This window comes from Scyliorhinus torazame, chromosome 3, assembly GCF_047496885.1.
Source record: "Scyliorhinus torazame isolate Kashiwa2021f chromosome 3, sScyTor2.1, whole genome shotgun sequence".
In the NCBI taxonomy this organism is placed as follows: domain Eukaryota; kingdom Metazoa; phylum Chordata; class Chondrichthyes; order Carcharhiniformes; family Scyliorhinidae; genus Scyliorhinus; species Scyliorhinus torazame.
Genome location: NC_092709.1, coordinates 44,598,264 through 44,624,402, shown reverse-complemented (window position 1 = coordinate 44,624,402; position 26,139 = coordinate 44,598,264). Strand labels below are relative to the sequence as shown.

The 26,139-nt window shown below is 46.6% G+C and overlaps 1 protein-coding gene across 2 annotated transcripts in view; it reads left to right on the top strand.

Moving 5' to 3' along the window:
• The window catches only part of LOC140408424 (uncharacterized), a 48,080-nt gene that overhangs the window by 10,313 nt on the left and 11,628 nt on the right, over window positions 1-26,139 (top strand). Inside the window, exons 3-5 of one of the 2 annotated variants that reach the window (XM_072495598.1) lie at window positions 2,092-2,363; window positions 2,473-2,532; window positions 10,632-10,769. In XM_072495598.1, coding sequence (XP_072351699.1) covers window positions 2,199-2,363; window positions 2,473-2,532; window positions 10,632-10,769 — 363 coding nt within the window. In that variant the 5' untranslated portion in view covers window positions 2,092-2,198. The remainder of the gene's footprint in view (window positions 1-2,091; window positions 2,364-2,472; window positions 2,533-10,631; window positions 10,770-26,139) is intronic. The other variant, XM_072495599.1, reaches the window with a different exon arrangement.

Sequence of the window (26,139 nt, the reverse complement as noted above, 5' to 3'; positions counted from 1 at the left end):
TTAGTTTAACTGAAAAGCCAGAGCTGTTGGAGAGATGGTGAGAGAGAGAGATAAGTCAGCTCTAGAAGTAGTTGGTTTAGAACAAAGAACAATACAGCACAGAAACAGGCCCTTCGGCCCTCCACCACCTGTATCGTTCTATACCCTGTTTGTTCATGTGCCTATCCAGATAAGTCTTAAAGATCGTTAGAGAGGGAACGCCTCAGCTTTGCTGAAGAAAAAACATACCCTGGGGTAATGGTTATTTAAAGAGCATCTTGTTAAGGAAATTAGAGAAATAAAGAGAAGTTTCCAAGAAGCCCGAGGTTAAAGATGCTAGAACAGAAACCTTTTCAGTAGAGACACACAGCTCCGGGGAAGACAAGAAATGCATCTGATGTGATTTTCAGTGCTGTGAGACATTACTACAGTTTGTGAGATATTATTTGAAATAATTGAGTAAATCAGTGACTGTATCTTTTTGCGCAGAAGCCTTTAAGACAAAGAAATCCTAAAGGGGTTTGTGCAAAACCCTGGACTGGAGTCACTGTGAAAAGTGGAGTGGAAACTGTTTAAAAGTATCAATTGGGAAACTTGGTCTGGATTTCAGAATGCAAACCGCAAAGGGAAAGCATCATTACAAGAGTGCAGAATGAGGCCATTCAGCCATTGGGTCTGCACCCGCCTTTGGAAAGAGCACCCTACTTAAGCCCGTGCCTTCACCCTAACCCAGTTGCCCAACCTAACCTCTTAGACACTAAGGGGCAATTTCGCATGGCCAATCCACCTAACCTGCACATTTTTGGACTGTGGGAGGAAACCGGAGCACCCGGAGGAAACCCACGCAGAGACAAGGAGAAAGTGCAAACTCCACACAGTCACCCGAGGAATTGAACCTGGAGCTGTGAGCCAGCAGTGCTAACCACTGTGCAATCGTGCCGCCCAACTTTTCATTCTCATGTGAAAATCCCTTCACAATCTCATCTTTCCCATATGTCTGTCTTCTTCCATGCTCCACTGCAACCCCCCCCTCTCCACTAAACCACCAGATTCTCTCCTCTTCTGACTCTTATTGCATCCCCTCTCTTGTCTCACCATTTGAGCTATGCCGACACCTGTCTAAGCCATCCCCTCTACACCTCTGTCCCCTCCCCCTCCCTTTTCAAGAACCTCTTTAAAAGTTCAGTTCTTAGTATAAGCTTTTGATTACCACTAATTTGGCTTGGTGTTTTTTTTTTATTGTGCCTCTGAAGAATTTTAAGCTGTTGTTCTCCTTTTTGAGAAGTGCTATCCATGCGCTGGTCAGTGCAAGGTTTACTTCACATGGCTGATTTACTTTTGGCCTGGTGCAGAGTGGTATTCTCCAAGGTTCAGTACAAGGACCACTGCTGTTTCGATATACATTAATGACTTCCGGTACGGGCAGAGCTTTGAACTTTGTGGAAGATGTGAAACTTGGCATGAGGAGGAAAATAGGATTAGATTTCAAGAGGAAATAGGCCGGTGCAATGAGCGAACATGTGACGGGTGCAATTCAATGCAGAAAATTGTGAGCTGATATATTTTGATATGACAATTGGGGAGAGAGAATGCAAGCTAAATTTTTTAATGTGGGGGGGTGCAAGAACAGAGACCTGGGGTTGTCTGTGCAGAAATATTTGAAGGTGGCAAAAAAGATTAACAAAGAAATTTGATGAAGTCTGTAGGATCGATACTTGGCTTTATAAATAGGGACATAAAAGTACAAAAACTAGGAAATTGTGTAAAAAATTTTTTTTTTAATCTCTAAAACATGACTTGGGCCCAGTTGGCTTCATTTACGGGCACCACACTTCAGGAAGGATGTGAATGCTTTGAAGAGGATATGGAAGAAATTGCAAGAATATGGGAATGAGCCAATGGAATAGCTGGATTTCTGGTTGAAGGACAGTACAGGATAGATGAGCTGAATGGCCTCATTCCTGTTCTATGCTATTCAATAATGCTTTGATAATTTATTGTAGAATTCAGTGATCGTCCTGGTGATTCCAAATGAACGCACTGGAATTTAGTGTATAAGTAGATAAATCATGATGCATAATCCCTTTTTTTTTCTCTTCTCTCCCCTTCTAGGCTGTGAATCGAAGATCACTTTGGTTTGAACCTACAGATATTAAAATTATTGACCTTCAGTGAGCCTTTTGGCTGTTTCTCCTGCCTTTTGTTTTTGTCTTCAGACAATGGCACGTTACAGATACTTCATATTTAATCAGCGTGGTATGGTTGTCCTGGGATTTCTGCAGATAGCTTGTGCTGCTGTGTGTGTGGTATCTGGTTTTATGGATACCATCTTTCGGAAATCCTCAGTACTTAGTAGAACTAGAATACCCATCTGGACTGGCACGGTAAAACCAAAATAATTTAGTTTTAAGTATAACTTTTAATATAAATTTTAAAAATGATTTTAGTTTTAAAAAAATCCACGAATCAATGATGAAATGGTTTTTATTTCAGGCAATGGCCTTTCCGGGAGTTCTGGCGTTATTTTCTTCTCAGAGAAAGAATCCTATTCTAGTAAGTGTCTTTCGGGGGAAACTGCATAATACACGTCATGGAGTTTTAACAAAATTTAGTTCACTTATTCATTTTACCTCCTTTTTAATTACCACTTGGGTGTGCTTGGTTGACTGGGATAATGAGTGACCAGCTCCTCCTTAACCCATTCACCCAGTCTTTGACAAAGAGTCGTTGGACTCGAAACGTTAGCTCTTTTCTCTCCCTACAGATGCTGCCAGACCTGCTGAGATTGTCCAGCATTTTCTCTTTTGTTTCAGATTCCAGCATCCGCAGTAATTTGCTTTTATCTTTTTAACTTTGAATGTGCTTGGATACTGTTGCTGCTAACTTTAGCCTTATTTTAATTGCTCTGTTCTATCACCTTTTGCTCTTGAGTCGCCAGGTATCTTTCTGATACCGCCACATGGTTCAAGTCCGAGTAATGATCAATAATCCAACACACCGCTTAGTAAGAGTTAAATCAACGCACATTTATTACATACAGTAATCAATACTTATGCATAAATTCTACATCTAAGCTACTTCCTACAACTAACGGGCCAATACTTAACTTGGAAATGGCCCACCAGGTCAGGGAAACGAATGGCCTTTCGTTCGGGGTCTGAGCCTGCGGGATTCGAAGCTGGTACAGATTGATAGCTAGGAGCGCCTATCTCGTAGCGAGCGTTGAAGTAAGACTTACGATTTGAGCGGCTGTTGAAGAGTGCAGAAGGCTAGTGGAAGGGTGGCAGAAGGGTCGATTTAAACTTGGACTCTATTCTTATAGTCCCCAGGTACTTCCTGCCTTTCGGGGCGGACCCTGTACCTGGTTCCAAGTGATTGGACTTTGTCCCAATCACTTGGTTCAATATTCTCCAATGCTGGAGCGATTCCTTGATCGATTGGCGGTCTTGGGGTGATCGTTCACCTCCCTTTGTGTAGGCTCCTGTTGGTGCCGAAGAGTCTGGGTTGGCTTTGTGTGTCTAAATTGTTGCACATTGTTCCCGGGGATTGCTCATTAGTATTCAGATGGCTGGTGTTTTGTTGTGCTGATGGCTACAGGTATCGATCTTGTCTGGCCTTCCCAGAGGTGAATACACAGTCTACCTGTAGCTGCTTGTTTTAGCCCTGTTGGCTGATTTTCCCATCAGCCTTTTTCCGTTCGCCATTTTAAATCGGGGTTAGCCATTCTAACTCGGGAGTTAGCCATTTTAACTGGATACAATACCCAAGACTAAAGAATGACTTTCCCACCATCCATGAAGAACTGAGCATATTTAGATTGGGTTTCGTAGATATGTTAATTTAATGGAATCTTATCAAAGTATTAAGCAAAGTAACAAGTCCTTAGTCTTTTAAAGTCAAAATAACCAATGATGCTGCTTCTTAAATTCAGCCTCATTGAATCTTGAGGGGTTGCTTTGGATATTAAGATTTTGATTTTTGTCAGGTTGCTCGCATCTTGAGCTCATTTATGAGAATAGCAATTTGTTCAGTTTCCATTTTCGGATGGTGGATGGCCGAGTCTGTGGGCGCGATTGTCTGGAAGGATTTCTAAGTGCTGTAGCGAGCGGGAAATGCCGCGAGCTTCCCGGCGCTCAGCCCAGCGAGGCCCGCAATGCTATTCAACGTTAATTGGTCCACTTAACGAGGCCTCACTGTCTTCTTGCCGCAAATGAAGGCTCGTCAGCTGATTCGCGGCACCACGCTTGCTAGCCCCACGCTAACAATTTTGAGAATCATTTAAGCTGCACTTGCTCAGCCAACCCCAGCCAGTTTGCAATAATGGTTCGAAGGAGACAAGACCCAGGATTCGGGGACACTGACTTGGGGAGGCTGCGAGATGCCGTGGAGACCAGGAGGGATGTTCTATTCCCCCGAGGGTCCAGGAATGTTGCCCATAGGGCAACCAGTGTTCCTGTAACATATAATAATAATAATAATAATAATAATCGCTTATTGTCACAAGTAGGCTTCAATGAAGTTACTGTGAAAAGCCCCTCGTCGCCACATTCCGGCACCTGGTTGTGGAGGCTGGAGCGGGAATTGAACCCGCGCTGCTGGTCTTGTTCTGCATTACAAACCAGCTGTCTTAGCCCACTGTGCTAAACCAGCCCCTTGTGATGACGTGGCGGCAGCTGTGAGCGCAGGGAGTGTGACCAAGAGTACTGGCCTCCAATGCAGGAAGAAGGTCAATGACCTACACTGGGCAGCACGAGTGAGTAGACACCAAAGCCCCACCCAACTCTCCCTCCGTCCCCCAACCATCCCTTCATACACACCCTCACCGCCACCACTGTGAACCACCTAACTATGTCCTCTCTGTGTTTCCTCAGGAAAAGCTCTCCCATAATCGCCACGAGGGCCCAGACTGGCGGTGATGTGCTGGACATAAGAATCCTCACCACCTTTGAGCAACATGCCCTGGAGGTGACTGGGGTGGCCGAGGACAGGAGTCACCCACGTGGAGCCTGGCGGACGCCGCAGAGGTGAGGAACCACCGGGCTCCACCCGAGGGACCTGTCAAAGGTGAGTTGTTATTGCCTGACTGACTGACCCAACCCTCCCACTGACCGCAGTTCCTCCAGCCGACGGCACCAACACATCCCAAGTGGCCCAGTCACAGTCTTCCAGGATACCACCTCAGAGGAGAGCTCTGAGGATGCCACCATAATAGTCGTGGCACAGCTGCCATTCCCACCCTCCACCAACGTAGATACACACACCTTGGTGGGAAAAATTAGTGGTCAGGTTTCTGGGGCACAATCTGGTGAGCACCATACAGCTACTGATGAACATCAGGTGGAGGCAGGAATTCCCAGGCGGATAGCAGTCGGAGGTCTGTTGTATTCCTGGACCGAGCTGGATCCCAGTCTGATGCCGGAGCTGATGAGACGTTAAGGAGCGGCCGGGATATTCGGAGGGAGATGTCAGCGTCACTCCAGCAGATTCATTGCCGCTTGAAGGAGTCCCAGAGTCTATGGGCGAAGGGGATGGACCGGTAATGCCTGGCACTGAGGCCAACGCTCTCAGATGGGAATGACTGAAGCGCTGCGGAGCATGTCCCAGTCACAAGTGGGCATTGCCGAGGAACTGCAGAGCAAGGCCCAGTCACTGAGGAGCATCGCCGTGGGCATCGACACCATGGTGCAGACCATAGGGAACCGCCAGGGCTGGCAGAGCCGGATGATGCAGGGGCAGTAGGAGCTCTAACCAGCTGCCCCTCTATCCCAAGGTGAACCCTGGGGCCCTTTGGGCACCAAGCGGGAGGAGAGGGCACTGGGTGCCAACCTGGGCCCATCCCATGGAGTGGGGATGGTGGCCATCCGCTCCCCCGGGTTCCACCTCTCTGATGATGCCACGTCTCGCAGCCAGCACACTGGACAGGGCGGCACAGCTGTGCATGTGCCATCGACGAGTGCGCCGGAGCCCTCCGGCCCCAGCACCCTCGGAGAATGCCCGCCAGGGACCTCGAAAGCCACGGGACTTGGTAAGCAGCTGGCTGCCTCCACCTCAGATGTGCATCCTCTGGCGACACCTTGTCATAGTGGTAGAGCTAGAAAGGCCAAGCACATAGAGGATCACTGCGGGAACTGGGGTGGGGGCTGAGGGAGTGCGGGGGGCGGCACCATCAGGAGAGTGGGGAATTGTATTACACATTAAACAGCCTTGTGCACAACCAGTGTGATGCCTCTGTCACTTTCTTCTGCAATGCGGGCAAACTTCTAAACCCCAGGCCATGTCCTAAGTGAATGGGGTTGAGTGTGAGAGCCTCCCTGGCTCTCCGGGCTTGCCTCGCTCCTCGCCGCTGCTGCCTGTCCTGCAGCCTCCGGCTGGTCCTCCAGTCCCTCCTCATTCTCCAGGCCCTGCTGGTCCGGCGCCTCGTCCTCCTCCTCGGAGGTGGCCACTTGTTGCTCATCACCAACCTCCAGCATATCGCCCCGCTGCTGTGCGAGGTTGTGGAGGGCACAACAAACCACCACAAAGCGGGCAACCCTCTGGACAGTGTACTGGAGTGCACCACCGGAGTGGCCAAGGCATGGGAACAGCATCTTGCGATACACTGTTCGATCAAAGCCTAGTGAGCCACATGGGCCTTGTTGTATCAGATCTCCGCTTCAGTCACCGGCCTCCTGGTGTCATTGGCCAGTTCCTCAGCGGGTACCCCTTATCCTCCAAGAGCCAGCCGCCCATCCTGGGGTGCTCCTCGAAGAGGCCGGGGATGACTGACTGCCTCAGGATGTAACTGTCATGCACACTCCCCGGGAAGCGTACACACACGTGTATTATCTTCATCTGGTGGTCGCACATGAGCTAGATGGTGAGGAAGTGGAACCCCTTCCTGTTAACATATGGCCCGGTGAGCCAGGGCGACATGCGTGGCATCTTGACCCGTCTGGACTTGGGCAGCCCAGCGATGGTGGAGAAACCTACTGCCCGAGCATCTTGTTGGGCCTGGTCCATATCAAAGATGATGTAGTTTCCGCCCGGGCATACAAAGCATCCGTGACATGTCGGATACATCTGTGGCCTGTGAGATACCGCACCGGTTCCCCTCGAGCCCTGGAATGATCCTGTGGCATAAATGGTCAGGGCTGCGGTGACCTTGACAATCACTGGGAGGGGGTGTCCTCCTCCTCCATGTGGTGCCAGGTCTGCGAGAACATGGCACAGGAGCTGCACCATCTCCTTGTTGAGGCGGAGCCTCCTGCAGCACGCGCTATCCGTCATCTGTTCAAATGACCAGCGATGCCTGAACACCCTGGACTGTCGCGATACTCCCCCTCTGGATCCCTCCTTGGCATGATGGGGGGCCAAGTCGTCAGTTGTGTGGGCGGTGTCCAGGACATGAGCCGCGGCCTCGAGCATCTGCATCCGCTGCTGCTGCCGCCATCTCCGGTAGCACCACAGGGTCTGGGGTCTGGTGAGGGCTCCCTTCACCAGACCCCAGACCCTGTGCCCCGGACACCCACTTGTAACGTTACCTGAACCAGGTGATGGTCCCCTTTCCGTGGCACTCACCCACCCTCCAGCCATGGACATGGCCCCGGCGCTGTATCCCATCCCCTGGGTGTTTGGATGTTGGCTGCTGCGAGTGTGGTGTTGCCTCGCACAGTGTCCAGTCTGATTGGGATGCTAGGCAATGTCTCCCACATGCTACATGGCCCGCCCACCCACGGGAATCCACTTGGGTTATGTGAAATTAACCACGATTGCTAATTCCCTATTAGTGATAGCCTTCAGCCGCATTGCCAGAGGCCTCGGCTGTTGGTGGGGGTTGTGGATGGTCGGTGGGGCAGATGGGCAGGGATAAGGGTTGCCCCTAGAATGGGTAAACAAAAGCCAGAGATTCGCATGGCAGTGCCGTGAGTGGTTGCGCCCCCCCCCCCCCCCTTCCCATGCTGGCCCACCCCTGCGGAAGGACCCCCATCCCAAGCCGAGGGTCCCCCACCACCCGCCAGGTTCACGTTTTTCAAAGGGAGTATTAATCGGCACCACCGTGACCACCTGCTGGGGAGGCCGATGAATGACGGGAAACCGTCAGATAAGGGTGACTCTTGTTAATTGTATGGAAATAGGGCATAAGTGGTGATAATTAGTTTCTCACCATACTACGGCAAGATCCCAATTTCGCCTTCGGGAGCGGGCTGGTTGCATCGCGAACTATTTGGAGCCTGGCGCGATTCTCGTTGTCTGCCTCCTCCTATTCACCGGCCTCGTTTCACTTGAGCGAGAGCATAACTAGGCCGGAGAATCGCACCCCGTGAGTTCAAGAGGATTTCCCATCCATGTGACCGTATGACTGCATTACTCCCAGTCTACTCGCTCATGAAAATCCATCTGATCAACCAGCACCTATGCTATGAACTCTAGAAATGTGTTTGTCCTTTGATGGTGAGTAAGGAAGGGATGTCGGGATAGTGATGAATAAGAAAACTGGTGACCGGAGGGAGGGGCACCATTTTGTCTTTCCTCATCATCTGAGGCAGTTGTTATTGTGTTGAACTGTTTCAATTAAATTTGAGGCCCTCTGTGTCAATCTGTTGGATCAGCCCAATATCCTATTTTGAAACAAGCTATTAGTTAATATTCCGAAAGCAGAACATTGCGGATGCTGGAAACTTGCAGGGGTGCTGCTAACGGAAATGTAAAATACTGAACCAAGCAACGAAAAGGGAACAAAAATGGAGCACGGATATCGATTCCCAGAAAGCTGTAAAGTGTTACGAGGGGCTGATTGTCAAACCTGCATTGTGCTTCACTGGCACAGTGCAGTAGGCTGAGGACTGAAATGTCAGTGTGAGAGCAAGGGGGAAGATGAAAACTGAGGGGCCACCGGATGTTCGGGGTCATGTTTGGAATCTTGAATGGAGAGGTTCAGCAAAGCAGTCACCCAATCTTCATTTGGTCTCGCCAGTGTAGAGGAGGCCACATAATGAGCAGTGAATACAGCAGACTAGATTGAAATAAGGAAACACAAATTGCTGCTTCACCTTGGAAGGGGTGTTTGGGGCCTAGGGCAGTGAAGAGAGAGGAGGTAGAGGGCAGATGTTGCATCTCCTGCGTTTGCAGGGAAAGATGCTGTGAGAAGGGGACGGGTGTTGGTAGCCGATTGAGGAGAGAACCAGGGTATTATGGAGTAACGGTCCCTTCGAAAAGCTGGAGGGGAAGATGGGCTTGCAGGTGGCATTATGCTGCTCATGGTGGAAAATGATCTGTTGAATATTGAGGCTGGTGGGTTGGAAGGTAAAGACGAGGGGAACCCTGTTGTGGTTCGAGGAAGGGATGCGGTGCCTGCTCCAGGCACCTCTTTTTCTTTCTTGCGCATTACCATTCTCTTTGACACTGTCAATGAATCTTTAGGAGAGATGGTGGCGTAGTGGTGATGTTATTGGACTGGTAATCCAGAGGCCTAGGCTAATACTCTGGGAACGGGGGTTTAAATTCCACCATGGCAGCTCATGGAATTTAAATTCAATTAATAAATTGGGAACATAAAACTAGTCTCTGGGATGGCAATAGTGACTATGAAACTATCATCGATTGTTGTAAAACCCATCTGGTTCCTTCCCTTTTGGGAAGTAAATCTGCATTCCTTACCTGATCGGGCCTACATGTGACTTCAGACCCATGGTAAAAGAGGTTGATTCTTAATTGCCCTCAGTTCAAGGGAAATTAGGGATGGGCAACAAATGCTGATTGACTCCCAAATCCCATGAAAGATCTCCGAACCTTTCAGCCTAACACAGATCTTTTGTCCTTGTTCTACTTGGCTCTTGCTCAAAACCTTTTTGCATCTCTAGCTTTTCCCAGTTCTGATGAAAGGTCACAGACCTGAATGGTTAACTCTGTTTCTCTGTCTACACAGATGCGCTCTCTCTCTGTACCGATGCTATCTAACCTGCTGAATATTTCCACCATTTTCTGTTTTTTGGTTAATATTCTGGCTGTCTCCACGGGAGTATTACAATACCTTGTATTTTAGGAAACATTGAGGTGTGTACTTGCTGAAGCAGCCACTTGCCTTGAATAATATATCGAACAGTTCACTGGGTTCCAGTGGAAGTTCACATTTGCAGCATTAAGACTAATGTGCATTTGCAATGCCTAAGAAGTCCTGTCTCTTCTCCTCTTGTATTTTATGAATAATTGTACATGTGCGCCAGTGATGTTACCTACATTGCAAGAGTGATATTTCAAAGTTGCAGAATATGGAAACCCAGCTCCAATCCCCTACCCATGTACGTTTCTGGCTTCTAATTTATAAACTTTTCAAAATTGTCTCTGTTCTACCACACATTTGGCAACAGCATCCAGTAACTCCTCTTCACGAATGTCTGTCTTACTTGTAAACTGCATACACAAAGTGGTGTTGAAACTAATATTCAGAAACTAATTTCTCAACAAATAGTATTTGTTAATTATAACAGTAACATTTTAAAATTGCCCTTGTGCTGTTAATCCTGACGTCCATACAAACTGCAACTTCTAATTAAAAGCGAACTGAAACCCATTAATCCCAATGTATGTGCATTCTGTCAATTTTAATAATAATCAATAGCAATATTTAGAATTAACTGCTGTTTATACAGAATTCTTTGAATTCTACCTCCTAGGTGAGCAGTATGATTGCGTCAGCTGTATTTTCCTGGATTACTACAACTATTTTGATAATATATGCAGCTTTGACATTGAACTATGGTGAGGATGATGATGAAGTGTTCCAACATAAACCCAGCCATACCATTCACATGGTAAGCTATTTTGAAATGTACATGTAACTATTTTAATGTTGGCTTGCTTCCTGTTCTTTCTGTAGATGACAGGCTTCAGTGTTTATATGAATTTTTGATGGGGAATATGGTTACATGCCTTTCTGTTTTGTTTCCTTCACAAAAAATACATGGCTTTATTATACATGAGAGTTCCCACACTGCACAGCGGTACGTTATAAGTTTAGCATTGTAATTTCATCTGTTGGTGGCCATTGAGTAGTATGGCGCAGTGACTTGCAAAAATCAGTGGGGAGGAAGAAATGTTTTGAATATTCGATTAGAAATCATGAGCAGTTCGGGAGAAATTTAAACACAAATCTTTGACATTTTCCAAAAAGAGTCTGTAAAATTAGCAAAGTCTCTTCTCCAGTTTTTCTTTGTTGTGGAGTTGACCAAATTATATATTTTGATTTTCTGGAGTTTTTTTTGTGAAAGTTAGGAACACCGAAAAAAGGAGCAGGAGGAGGTCATTCGGCCCTTCGAGCCTGCTCCACCGTTCATTATGATCATGTCTGACCATCCAATCCCGCATCCTCCCCCTCCCCTCCATATCCTTTGATCTCCTTTGCCCGAAGTGCTTCTTGAAAACATACAAAATGTTTTGGCCTCAACTACTTCATGTGGTAACGAACTCCACAGGGCCACTCTCCTGGGTGAAGAAATTTCTCCTCATCTCTGTCCTAAATGGTCTACCCTGTATCCTCAGACTGTGACCCCCTAGATCAAGCAGGAAACACTCTCTACCTGACAGAATCATAAAAATTAATGACACAGAGGGAGGCCATTCAGTCCATTGTGTTTGTTCCAGGTGAAATCGTTATCCAACCTAAATCCACTTTCCAACTGTTGGTCTGTAACCCACTAGGTTACAGTACTTCAGGTGCATTTTAAAACGTGCAATAGGTTTTTGCCTCGACCACTCTTTCGGGCAGTGACTTCCAGACTGTCGGCACCGTAAGTGTGCAAAAATTCTCAACTCCCCTCTATCAGTGCTGCAAATTACTTCAAATCCGTATCTCCTGATTATTGACACCTTTTTTTTTTTTTAATATAAATTTAGAGTAACCAATTATAATTTTTTCCCCAATTAAGGGGCAATTTAGCATGGCCGATCCACCTAACCTGCACAACTTTGGGTTGTGGGGGTGAAACCCACGCAGACACAGGGAGAATGTGCAAACTCCACAAGGCGAGTGACCCAGAGCCGGGATTCGAACCCGGTCCTCGGCACCGTAGTCCTAGCGCTATCCACTGCACCACCGTGCTGCCCCTATTATTGAAACCTCTGACACGTTTGTCAGCTGTCAAAAATAATAAAATCTAAAGATTGGTCCACTTTTCAATGAAACATCTACCTTAGAAGCAATTGCTTTGGACAAGAAATAGTAATGAGCTCGACCTATGAATTTGGCTTTGCTGGGGGGAGCATTGATCTGTTTGATCAATTCACACCAACTTGCAGGATTACGCACTGAGCCATTCTGGGAACTTGAGACAAAAAAGAAAGGAAATGCAAACTCCTATTTAGTTTATTGATTTTAATAAGTATTTTGAAATTATTAAATCCCCCTCTTCCCAAGTGTTCACTGGAAAACCCACGAACAATTTGCGTTCGCCAGACATTAACCAATATAAAACTAATGGCCAGTATAAATGAGATGGAAGTCTTGATGCTTAAAACCAATAGATCCATAAAGATGGGTGCTATTTAGCCCAGAGTGCTGAGGGCAACTTGGAATGGATTTCTGAGGCACTGATGATATATTATGAAAGGGATAGTAGCCACTGGAGAAGCTCCAGTATGTTGGAAGCAGGATAATGATCCTATTATCAGCAGCAGGTGACTAAACAGACATGGTAACTACAAGCTATTAAGTGTTCAACTTTTTATATTTGTTCACTGGATGTGGCTGTTGCTGGTTCAGCCAGCATTTATTGCCCATCCCTAATTGCCCTCGAAGGCGATAGTCATAGAACATAGAACGATACAGCGCAGTACAGGCCCTTCGGCCCATGATGTTGCACCGACATGGAAGTCAAAAAACAAAAGCCATCTAACCTACACTATGCCATTATCATCCATATGCTTATCCAATAAACTTTTAAATGCCCTCAATGTTGGCGAGTTCACTACTGTTGCAGGTAGGGCATTCCACGGCCTCACCACTCTTTGCCTAAAGAACCTACCTCTGACCTCTGTCCTATATCTATTACCCCTCAGTTTAAGGCTATGTCCCCTCGTGCTAGCCATTTCCATCCGCGGGAGAAGGCTCTCACTGTCCACCCTATCTAACCCCCTGATCATTTTGTATGCCTCTATTAAGGCTCCTCTTAACCTTCTTCTCGCTAACGAAAACAACCTCAAGCCCATCAGCCTTTCCTCATAAGATTTTTCCTCCATACCAGGCAACATCCTGGTAAATCTCCTCTGCACCCGCTCCAAAGCTTCCACGTCCTTCCTATAATGCGGTGACCAGAACTGTACGCAATACTCCAAATGCGGCCGTTCCAGAGTTTTGTACAGCTGCAACATGACCTCATGACTCCGGAACTCAATCCCTCTACCAATAAAGGCCAACACTCCATAGGCCTTCTTCACAACCCTATCAACCCGGGTGGCAACTTTCAGGGATCTATGTACATGGACACCTAGATCCCTCTGCTCATCCACACTTCCAAGAACTTTACCATTAGCCAAATATTCCGCATTCCTGTTATTCCTTCCAAAGTGAATCGCCTCACACTTCTCTACATTAAACTCCATTTGCCACCTCTCAGCCCAGCTCTGCAGCTTATCTATCTCCCTCTGTAACCTGCTACATCCTTCCGCACTGTCGACAACACCACCGACTTTAGTGTTGTCTGCAAATTTACTCACCCACCCTTCTGCGCCCTCCTCTAGGTCATTGATAAAAATGACAAACAGCAACGGCCTCAGAACAGATCCTTGTGGTACGCCACTTGTAACTGAGCTCCATTCTGAACATTTCCCATCAACCACCACCCTCTGTCTTCTTTCAGCTAGCCAATTTCTGATCCACATCTCTAAATCACCCTCAATCCCCAGCCTCCGTATTTTCTGCAATAGCCTACCGTGGGGAACCTTATCAAACGCTTTACTGAAATCCATATACCCCACATCAACTGCTCTACCCTCGTCTACCTGTTCAGTCACCTTCTCAAAGAACTCGATAAGGTTTGTGAGGCATGACCTACCCTTCACAAAGCCATGCTTGACTATCCTTAATCATATTATTCCTATCTAGATGATTATAAATCTTATCTCTTATAATCCCCTCCAAGACTTTACCCACAACAGACGTGAGGCTCACCGGTCTATAGTTGCCGGGGTTGTCTCTACTCCCCTTCTTGAACAAAGAGACCACATTTGCTATCCTCCAGTCCTCTGGCACTATTCCTGTAGCCAATGATGACATAAAAATCAAAGCCAAAGGCCCAGCAATCGCTTCCCAGAGAATCCTAGGATAAATCCCATCGGGCCCCGGGGACTTATCTATTTTCAGCCTGTCCAGAATTGCCAACACCTCTTCCCTACGTACCTCAATGCCATCTATTCTAATAGCCTGGGTCTCAGCATTCTCCTCCACAACATTATCTTTTTCCTGAGTGAATACTGACGAAAAATATTCTTTTAGTATCTCGCCTATCTCTTCAGACTCCACACACAACTTCCCATCCCTGTCCTTGACTGGCCCTACTCTTACCCTAGTCATTCTTTTATTCCTGACATACCTATAGAAAGCTTTTGGGTTTTCCTTGATCCTACCTGCCAAATACTTCTCATGTCCCCTCCTTGCTCGTCTTAGCTCTCTCTTTAGATCCTTCCTCGCTACCTTGTAACTATCAAGTGCCCCAACTGAAACTTCACACCTCATCTTCACATAGGCCTCCTTCTTCCTCTTAACAAGAGATTCCACTTCTTTGGTAAACCACGGTTCCCTCGCTCGACGCCTTCCTCCCTGCCTGACCGGTACGTACTTATCAAGAACACGCAGTAGCTGCTCCTTAAACAAGCTCCACATATCCAGTGTGCCCAACACTTGCAGCCTACTTCTCCAACCTATCCCCCCCAAGTCATGTCTAATGGCATCATAATTGCCCTTCCCCCAGCTATAACTCTTGCCCTGCGGGGTATACTTATCCCTTTCCATCACTAACGTAAACGTCACCGAATTGTGGTCACTGTCCCCAAAGTGCTCACCTACCTCCAAATCTAACACCTGGCCTGGTTCATTACCCAAAACCAAATCCAATGTGGCCTCTCCTCTTGTTGGCCTATCAACATATTGTGTCAGGAAACCCTCCTGCACACATTGTACAAAAAACGACCCATCTAACGTACTCGAACTATATATTTTCTAGTCAATATTTGGAAAGTTAAAGTCTCCCATAATAACTACCCTGTTACTTTCGCTCTTATCCAGAATCATCTTCGCCATCCTTTCCTCTACATCCCTAGAACTATTTGGAGGCCTATAGAAAACTCCCAACAGGGTGACCTCTCCTTTCCTGTTTCTAACCTCAGCCCATACTACCTCGGAAGAAGAGTCCCCATCTAGCATCCTCTCCGCCACCGTAATACTGTTTTTGACTAGCAGCGCCACACCTCCCCCTCTTTTGCCTCCTTCTCTGAGCTTACTAAAACACCTAAACCCCGGAACCTGCAACATCCATTCCTGTCCCTGCTCTATCCATGTCTCCGAAATGGCCACAACATCGAAGTCCCAGGTACCAACCCATGCTGCCAGTTCCCCTACCTTATTTTGTATACTCCTGGCATTGAGGTAGACACACTTCAGACCATCTACCTGAACCCTGGCCCCCTCCTGCGAAGTCAAATCTGTGCTCCTGACCTCTATACTCTCAATCTCTCGTACCCTAAAACTACAATCCAGGTTCCCATGCCCCTGCTGCATTAGTTTAAACCCCCCCCCCCCCCCCCCCCCAAAGAGCACTAGCAAATCCCCCCCCCCCCCCCCCAGGATATTTGTGCCCCTCTGGTTCAGATGTAGACCATCCTGTCTGTAGAGGTCCCACCTTCCCCAGAAAGAGCCCCAGTTATCCAGAAATCTGAATCCCTCCCGCCTGCACCATCCCTGTAGCCACGTGTTTAATTGCTCTCTCTCCCTATTCCTCATCTCATTATCACGTGGCACGGGCAACAACCCAGAGATAACAACTCTGTTTGTTCTCGTTCTGAGCTTCCATCCTAGCTCCCTGAAAGCCTGCCTGACATCCTTGTCCCCTTTCCTACCTATGTCGTTAGTGCCAATGTGGACCACAACTTGGGGCTGCTCCCCCTCCCCCTTAAGGACCCGGAAAACACGGTACGAGACATCACGTACCCTTGCACCTGGGAGGCAACATACCAAACGTGAGTGTCTCTCGCCCCCACAAAATCTCCTATCTATGCCCCTGACTATCGAGTCCCCAATTACTAATGCTCTGCTCCGCTTACCCCCTTCCCTTCTGAGCAACAGGGACAGACTCCGTGCGAGGTATACTGGTTACTCAGGGGAACGACCGCAGGGGATCCCTGCACTGACTGCTTCTTCCCAGTCCCTCTTACAGTTACCCATCTATCTCCAATCTTTGGTGTAACTAATTCCCTGAAGCTGCTTGGTATCTATGACCCCCTCTGCCTCCCGAATGATCCGAAGTTCATCCAACTCCAGCTCCAGTTCCCTAACTCGGTCTTGGAGGAGCTGGAGATGGCTGCACTTCCTGCAGGTAAAATCAGCAGGGACACTAACGGCACCCCTCACGTCAAACATCCTGCAGGAGGAACATTGCACTACCTTCCCTGCCATCCCTCTAACCTCCAACCAAGATCTGGTTAATAGATAAATTAAAAAAATATATATGTATTACAATAATATGGCACTTACCTCGCACCAATGGGTCTTATTATTAGGTTAGGGGAGGAGGGTGGGTGGGAGACACTACACGTGTAGTGTCTCGGGTTTCCTCTCCACCAGAATTTATTGGTTTGGGGGGGGGGGGGGGGGTGCATCCCAGGAGTCCGCGGGTCGAACTTCCGGTTCCCGCCTTATATTTTTAAAAAACTGAAAAGAAGAACAGAAACGGGACCAGGTAAGTTTTTTTTAAAGTAAAAACCTACCTCCCAGAAGGCCCTTGCGCACCGCTCCCGCCGAAATCCAAAGGTCTCTTTGTTTCAAATGTTTCAAAGAGATCTGCCTCTTTGAAACATTGCAGTCCATTTGGTGTGTGTACTCAAACTGTGCTGTTGGAAATGTGTTCCAGGATTTTTATCCAGTGACACTGGGGATAGTGATATAGGGTGTGATCTGGCAGAGTTATGCCTGAAAGGTAGTGCAGTGTGGTGCAATGCAGTCGGTAGATGCTGGGAGATCCCTCTTCCGAGATCTACCCGTCTTGCCACGCCTCATGAGAGATGTCGCAATATGAATCCCGCCCATTTTGGGCCGAATACTTTTTGACAAATCTGCATAGTGAGACAGCTAGTCTCACTCTAATATTCCCGTAACAGCCTCCCTAACAGGCGCCAGAATGTGGCGACTAGGGGCTTTTCACAGTAACTTCATTGAAGCCTACTTGTGACAAGCGATTTTCATTTTCATTTTTTTCATTTTCATATGCACTCCCACGATCTCCCCAAAGAGATGGAATCTAACCCCCTCACCTTGACGATTTCGGGGAGCACCGAACAGTGGTGGTCCCCACAAACGGGGGCCAGACTCGTGTGGTCTCCCAGGAGATCGGAGGCCCCCAGGTGCTTGCCCCCTGTGCACTAGTGCCAGCTTGACACCTTGGCAGTGCCACAGGGGGGTACTCTGTGTAGTTGCAGGAGGGCCTGAGGACCCACTTGGGGCTTGGGGGAATTTAAAAATGGCATCCTTATCTCCTTCTGCGCTGAGGAGTTCCGGCGAATGAAGTGCCGAAAATGGGACCAAGTGTGGCCTCGTCGGGGTGTGCCCTGTGTCTACTTAATGGGAGTTCAATAGCGGGGTGTTTCTCAGCACTACGAGCACCTGGAAACAACCGGTTAAATGCGCTCACTACTGTTCCCATTCGGGTAGATTGTGCCCATAGTTACAAGTTAGGATTGTGTGTGGCCTGGGGGAACCTTCAGGTAGTGGTGGTGTTGCTATGTGACTGCTGCCCTTGTCCTACACTGGGTGCACGGTAGCACAGTGGTTAGCACTGTTGCTTCACAGCACCAGGGACCCAGGTTCGATTCTCGGCTTGGGTCATTGTCTGTACAGAGTCTGCACATTCTCCCCGTGCCTGTGCAGGTTTCCTCTGGGTGCTCCGGTTTCCTCCCACAGTCCAAAGATGTGCGCTTTAGGTGGATTGGTCACGTTAAATTGCCCAATAGTACCCTAAGGTTAGGTGGGGTTGCTGGGATTGGGTGTGGGTTTAAGTAGGGTGCACTTTCAGTGTTGGTTTCAACTCGATGGGCCGAATGGCCTCCTGCACTGTAAATTCTGTTCTATTCTGCAAGATGCTGGAGGTTGCAAGTTAGAAGGTTCTGTCGAGTGGGCCTTCGTGAGTTGTTTCAGTGCATCTTGTAGACTGTAGTCTGGTACACATTGAAGCCACTGTGTGTTGATGGTGGAGGAAGTGAATGTTGAAGGTGGTGGATGGGGTACCAATCAAGTTAGCTGCTTCGTCCTAGGTTGTGTCGAACTTCTTGAGTGTTGGAGCTGCACTCATCCAGGCAAGTGAAAAGTATTCCAGTACACCCCTGACTTGTGCTTTGTAGATGGTGGACAGGCTTTGTGGAGACGGGAAGCGAGTTACTCACCACAGAATTCAGAACCTCTAACCTGCTCTTGTAGCCACAGTATTTATATGGCTGGTCCAGTATGGTGCCTGGTTAATGGTAACCCCCAGGATGGAAAATAATAAGATTAATTGAGGATAAATTTGAGGATTATATATAACCCGGTGTACAGCAGTCCAGCACAGTGGTTAGCAGTGTTGCTTCACAGCGCCAGGGTCCCAGGTTCGATTCCCGGCTTGGGTCACTGTCTGTGCGGAGTCTGCACGTTCTCCCCGTGTCTGCGTGGGTTTCCTCTGGGTGCTCCAGTTTCTTCCCACAAGTCCTGAAAGAAGTGCTGTTAGGTGAAATGTACATTCTGAATTCTCCCTCAGTGTACCCGAACAGGCACCGGAGTGTGGCGACTCAGGAATTTCACAGTAATTTCATTGCATTGTTAATGTAAGCCTACTTGTGACACTAATAAAGATTATTATAATAAATATATCGCCTTTCCTTCATTGTCACTGGGGCAACATCCTGGAACTCTCTCCCTAACAGTGGATCTACCTACACCTCAAGGACTGCAGCGGTTCAGGAAGGCAACTCACCATTATCTTCTGAAGGACAACTGGGGATTGGCAATAAATGCTGGCCTAATCAGTGACCCCCACATCCTGTAAATGAATTTTTTTTTTTTTTTTTCAATTAGAAATTGGCTGAAGAGTAAAAAAAATATTTGATTCTAGCTAGAGGAGTGGTGAGGCTGGATGTGGGTTTGAAAGAGTTCAGAGTAAGATGCCTTCAGTCTTGGTATTGGGACCACTGTTGTTTCTACTTTACATTAGTTACTTTGATTCAGAAACTCAAGGCAAAGTTCAAATTCATTGATGCCAAATTGAAAGGAAAGTGAAATCAAATAAAAAGGCTCAGATACAGATTCCGTTGAACAGCAAATTGCCAAAGAAATGGCAGATGACATTGAAGTGTTGCACATAGGAGTGTGTGTGTTAAGTTTTACTTCCTATGAATGGTTGTGAAATAACTAAGGCAGTTGTGACAAACTCATTAGTCCCTGAATAGACTAGATACCCAGCATGTCCCTTGGGTACTCTTTTTGAAAAAAAATTTTTTTTTAATGTTTAAAGTAGGACAACTGGTTCAAATTAGTAAACGGTAGATTCAAAGCTGATATTGGCAAATTCTTCACATGCACATTGTGACCAACATTTGAAAAAAAGAGTTCTGGATAAAATAATGGAAGCAGGAACATAGAACATAGAAAAATACAGCACAGAACAGGCCCTTCGGCCCACGATGTTGTGCCGAACCTTTGTCCTAGATTAATCCTAGATTATCATTGAATTTACAGTGCAGAAGGAGCCCATTGAGTCTGCACCGGCTCTTGGAAAGAGCACCCTACCCAAAGTCAACACCTCCACCCAACACTAAGGGCAATTTTGGACACTAAGGGTAATTTATCATGGCCAATCCACCTAACCTGCACATCTTTGGACTGTGGGAGGAAACCGGAGCACCCGGAGGAAACCCACGCAGACACTAGGAGGACGTGCAGACTCCGCACAGACAGTGACCCAAGCCGGAATCGAACCTGGGACCCTGGAGCTGTGAAGCAATTGTGCTATCCACAATGCTACCGTGCTGTCCTTATGAACAAATAAATCTACACTATATCATTTTACCGTAATCCATGTACCTATCCAATAACTGCTTGAAGGTCCCTAATGTTTCCGACTCAACTACTTCCACAGGCAGTGCATTCCATGCCCCCACTACTCTCTGGGTAAAGAACCTACCTCTGACATCCCCCCTATATCTTCCACCATTCACCTTAAATTTATGTCCCCTTGTAATGGTTTGTTCCACCCGGGGAAAAAGTCTCTGACTGTCTACTCTATCTATTCCCCTGATCATCTTATAAACCTCTATCAAGTTGACCCTCATCCTTCTCCGTTCTAATGAGAAAAGGCCTAGCACCCTCAACCTTTCCTCGTAAGACCTACTCTCCATTTCAGGCAACATCCTGGTAAATCTCCTTTGCACCTTTTCCAAAGCTTCCACATCCTTCCTAAAATGAGGTGACCAGAACTGTACACAGTACTCCAAATGTGGCCTTACCAAAGTTTTGTACAGCTGCATCATCACCTCACGGCTCTTAAATTCAATCCCTCTGTTAATGAACGCGAGCACACCATAGGCCTTCTTCACAGCTCTATCCACTTGAGTGGCAACTTTCAAAGATGTATGAACATAGACCCCAAGGTCTCTCTCTTCCTCCACATTGCCAAGAACTCTACCGTTAACCCTGTATTCCGCATTCATAGTTGTCCTTCCAAAATCTGCCACTTCTCAGCCCAGCTCTGCATCCTATCTATGTCTCTTTGCAGCCGACAACAGCCCTCCTCACTATCCACAACTCCACCAGGATGTTGCCTGGAATGGAGAGTAGGTCTTACGAGGAAAGGTTGAGGGTGCTAGGCCTTTTCTCATTAGAGCGGAGAAGGATGAGGGGCGACTTGATAGAGGTTTATAAGATGATCAGGGGAATAGATAGAGTAGACAGTCAGAGACTTTTTCCCCGGGTGGAACACACCATTACAAGGGGACATAAATTTAAGGTGAAAGGTGGAAGATATAGGAGGGATATCAGAGGTAGGTTCTTTACCCAGAGAGTAGTGGGGGCATGGAATGCACTGCCTGTGGAAGTAGTTGAGTCGGAAACATTAGGGACCTTCAAGCAGCTATTGGATAGGTACATGGATGATGGTAAAATTATATAGTGTAGATTTATTTGTTCTTAAGGGCAGCACGGTAGCATTGTGGATAGCGCAATTGCTTCACAGCTCCATGGTCCCAGGTTCGATTCCGGCTTGGGTCATTGTCTGTGCGGAGTCTGCACGTCCTCCCCGTGTCTGCGTGGGTTTCCTCCGGGTGCTCCGGTTTCCTCCCACAGTCCAAAGATGTGCGGGTTAGGTGAATTGGCCAATGATAAATTGCCCTTAATGTCCAAATTGCCCTTGGTGTTGGGTGGAGGTGTTGAGTTTGGGTATGGTGCTCTTTCCAAGAGCCGGTGCAGACTCAAAGGGCCGAATGGCCTCCTTCTGCATTGTAAATTCAATGATAATCTATGATTAATCTAGGACAAAGGTTCGGCACAACATCGTGGGCCGAAGGGCCTGTAGTGTGCTGTATTTTCTATGTTCTATGTTCGTATCGTCTGCAAATTTACTGACCCACCCTTCAACTCCCTCATCCAAGTCATTAATGAAAATCACAAACAGCAGAGGACCCAGAACTGATCCCTGCGGTACGCCACTGGTAACTGGGATCCAGGCTGAATATTTGCCATCCACCACCACTCTCTGACTTCTATCGGATAGCTAGTTCGTTATCCAACTGGCCAAATTTCCCACTATCCCATGCCTCCTTACTTTCTGCAGAAGCCTCCAATGAGGAACATTATCAAATGCCTTACTAAAATCCATGTACACTACATCCACTGCATTACCTTCAACCACATGCTTGGTCACCTCCTCCAAAAATTCAATAAGACTTGTAAGGCAAGACCTACCCCTCACAAATCTGTGCTGACTATCCCTAATCAAGCAGTGTATTTCCAGATGCTCAGAAATCCTATCCTTCAGTACCCTTTCCATGACTTTGCCTACCACCGAAGTAAGACTAACTGGCCTGTAATTCCCAGGGTTATCCCTAGTCCCATTTTTGAACAGGGGCACGACATTCGCCACTCTCCAGTCCCCTGGTACCACCCATGTTGACAGTGAGGACGAAAAGGTAATTGCCAACGGCTCTGCAATTTCATCTCTTGCTTCCTATAGAATCCTTGGATATATCCCGTCAGGCCCGGGGGACTTGTCTATCCTCAAGTTTTTCAAAATGCCCAACACATCTTCCTTCCTAACAAGTATTTCCTCGAGCTTACCAGTCTGTTTCACACTGTCCTCTCCAACAATATGGCCCCTCTCATTTGTAAATACAGAAGAAAAGTACTCGTTCAAGACCTCTCCTATCTCTTCAGACTCAATACACAATCTCCCGCTACTGTCCTTGATCGGACCTACCCTCGCTCAAGTCATTCTCATATTTCTCACATGTGTAAAAGGCCTTGGGGGTTTTCCTTGATCCTACCCGCCAAAGATTGTTCATGCCCTCTCTTGGCTCACCTCATCCCTTTCTTCAGTTCCCTCCTGGCTATCTTGTATCCCTCCAATGCCCTGTCTGAACCTTGTTTCCTCAGCCTTACACAAGTCTCCTTTTTCCTCTTTAACAAGACATTCAACCTCTCTTGTTAACCATGGTTCCCTCACTCGACCATCTCTTCCCTGCCTGACAGGGACATACATATCAAGGACACGTAGTACCTGTTCCTTGAACAAGTTCCACATTTCACTTGTGTCCTTCCCTGACAGCCTATGTTCCCAACTTATGCATTTCAATTCTTGTCTGACAACATCGTATTTACCCTTCCCCCAATTGTAAACCTTGCCCTGTTGCACGCACTTATTCCTCTCCATTACTAAAGTGAAAGTCACAGAATTGTGGTCACTATCTCCAAAATGCTCCCCCACTAACAAATCTATCACTTGCCCTGGTTCATTACCAAGTACTAAATCCAATATTGCCCCTCCTCTGGTCGGACAATCTACATACTGTGTTAGAAAAGCTTCCTGGACACACTGCACAAACACCACCCCATCCAAACTATTTGATCTAAAGAGTTTCCACTCAATATTTGGGAAGCTGAAGTTACCCATGACTACTACCCTGTGACTTCTGCACCTTTCCAAAATCTGTTTCCCAATCTGTTCCTCCACATCTCTGCTACTATTGGGGGGCCTATAGAAAACTCCCAACAAGGTGACTGCTCCTTTCCTATTTCTGACCTAAACAATTCCAATCCCTGGAATTGTTTAGGAAACAACTGAATGCTAAAATGGGAAGCCTGTTAAGATATTTATAGATGGATGGAATGGCCTTTATCCTCTTGTAATCATCTTCATTTCAGTGTTCTTTTTGCGCATGGAGTATGTTATCACAATTAAAGCTGTGCTTCTGTTTTCTGCTGAAATTGTTTAATTTAATGAGTGGATTCATTTTTAATCCATACTTTATTTTGATCGTCGGAAGTGTTTTGGGGATTTGTTCATTTTCATCCTGTATCTCAGGCTGACTCTGACTTTTAATCACACAATTTTCATCCTTTGTCTTCAATATAATAAATGCAGAAATTTTTATTCTCTAAACGTGTACGTTCATATAATTACATCAGCTGTCCTTGCCTGGTTTCACTTGTGTTTCATTCCAGACCACCGCAATGTGACTGACTCTCAACTTTTGAAATGGCCTAACAAGCCACTGGGTTGTCTTCAAGAAGATGGCTCAACACCACCACCTCAGGCCCAATAGGGATGTGCAATAAATGTTCAATGAGTATTGCCCACAACTCATGAATGAATAAAATATGTATGCACATAGAAAGTTCATAGGGAATAGGAGCAGGACTAGACAATATAGCCCCTCAAGCCTGCTCTGCCATTCAATATGATCATGGATGATCTTTTGCCTCAACTTCACTGTCCTGCCAACTCCCCATATCCCTTTGATTCCCCGAGAGATCAAAAATCCATCCATTCCCGTCTTGAATGGAAAGAATGATGGAGCGACCACACCCCACTGGAGTACAGAAATCTACTGATTCACAACCTTCCATTTCTCCTCATTCCGGTCAAATGATTGATCCCTAAACCTGTGCTACCATGTTCTAAATTCCCAGCCACAGTAAATAATGCCTCCGTGTCTGCCCTGTCAATTCCCAGTAGAAGCTTTTATGTTTTAATGAGTTTACCTCTCGGCATGGAACACACGTCTCAATCTAATGTACCGTTGCTGGATTTTGCTGGGGCGGCACAGTGGTTAGCACTGCTGCTTCACAGCGCCAGGGACTTTGGTTTGATTTCAGCCTTGATTGGCTGTCTGTGTGGAGTTTGCATGTCCACCCCATGTCTGCATGGGTTTCTTCCGGGTGCTCCAGTTTCCTCCCACAGTCCAAGGATGTGTAGGTTAGGTGGATTGGCCATGATTAATGCGTGGGGTTACAGGGATAAGGTGGGTGAGTGGACCTAGGTAAAGTGCTCTTTTGGAGGGTCAGTGCAGACATGATGGGCTGAATGGTCTCCTTCAGCAATGTATGGATTCTATAGATTGTTTCCATGGCAAGTATATCCTTGTGTATGAAGACCAAAACTACTTCAGGTATGACTTCCTTGTTCCCTGACAAAAGCCAACAAGCCATTTGATTTCCTAATTGCAGCATGGTAACTTTGCCCTAGTATAGGTACCATATATTGTGGCATATGTGTTGCTTCAGTGTATATGATGACCCAATTTTTCAGGCCCAAAAATTGTGTTTTTGCATATACTGGGTGTGTTAGTCAACTCAACCCAAACCCTCGACCAATACTTTTTCAGCTACAACAAACATGCAACACTGGCATTGGTCGTCAGCCTCAATTTTTCACCCACAATTAAAAGTTTTGCTTACCTTCTAAATGAACACCAGGGGCCAAGAAGGTGTTAAGGCTGTGTTGCCAAAAATGTGCACGACTTTTAGAAACACCCCCAAACAAAGTAAACCATGTACAGCGAATTATAATAAATATGGCAACTGGCCACATTCGCTGATCACATTTGAATTTTGTGTATAAGTCTGGTTGTGTTTTTGGATGGATTTTGGGTCTTTGCAGGTTAACTTGTATGCTAACATTTACAATATATCCAAGTCTTTCTGAACTTCAACATTTGAAAAGTTCCACACCTTTTGTTTTTCTAGTCCATCTGCCACCTGTTTTCCACTCTCATAACATGTCTGTATCTATTTGCAACCTCTTTGTGTTCTCCTAAAAGCTTGCGTTACCATTTAGCTTTTGATCATTAGCAAACTTGGATATACCACTCAATTACTGTTTTAAAACTATGTTTTTAAAATAAATCTCCTGCACATCTTTGGGTTATGGGGGTGAAACCCACGCAAACACGGGGAGAATGCGCAAACTCCAAACGGACAGTGACCGAGAGCTGGGATCGAACCTGGGACTTTGGTGGCGCAAGGCAACATGGCTAACCCACTGTGCCACCGTGCTGCCCTTAAAGTGCAATGTTGAGACTTCCTTTAAAATTGATTCCTACCTTTTCCTGAAGACTGATGTCATGCTTTCTCTCTCCTTAATTTCTTGAATAGCGGTGTTATGTTTGACTTCTTCCAATACATGACTTTTTAATTATTTGGTACTATTCTCTTTCCATTCTGTTTTTGTGTAACCTTGGTTCCAATTTCTCAAAACTAATGTTAACAAACTTGGCTAGTTCTGATTATTGATGGCTTGGCTGTAGAAAAACTATTGAGCACCGTGGTATTTGGATGTAGTTATGTTGGATCTGCAGTGTTTCAGGATTTAAAGAAGAAAATAGACTATTGATTGATAACCGTATTTCCCGTCGTCTGAATGATTTTCAAGGTAGTTTAGTAGAAAGTACTGGGGCTGA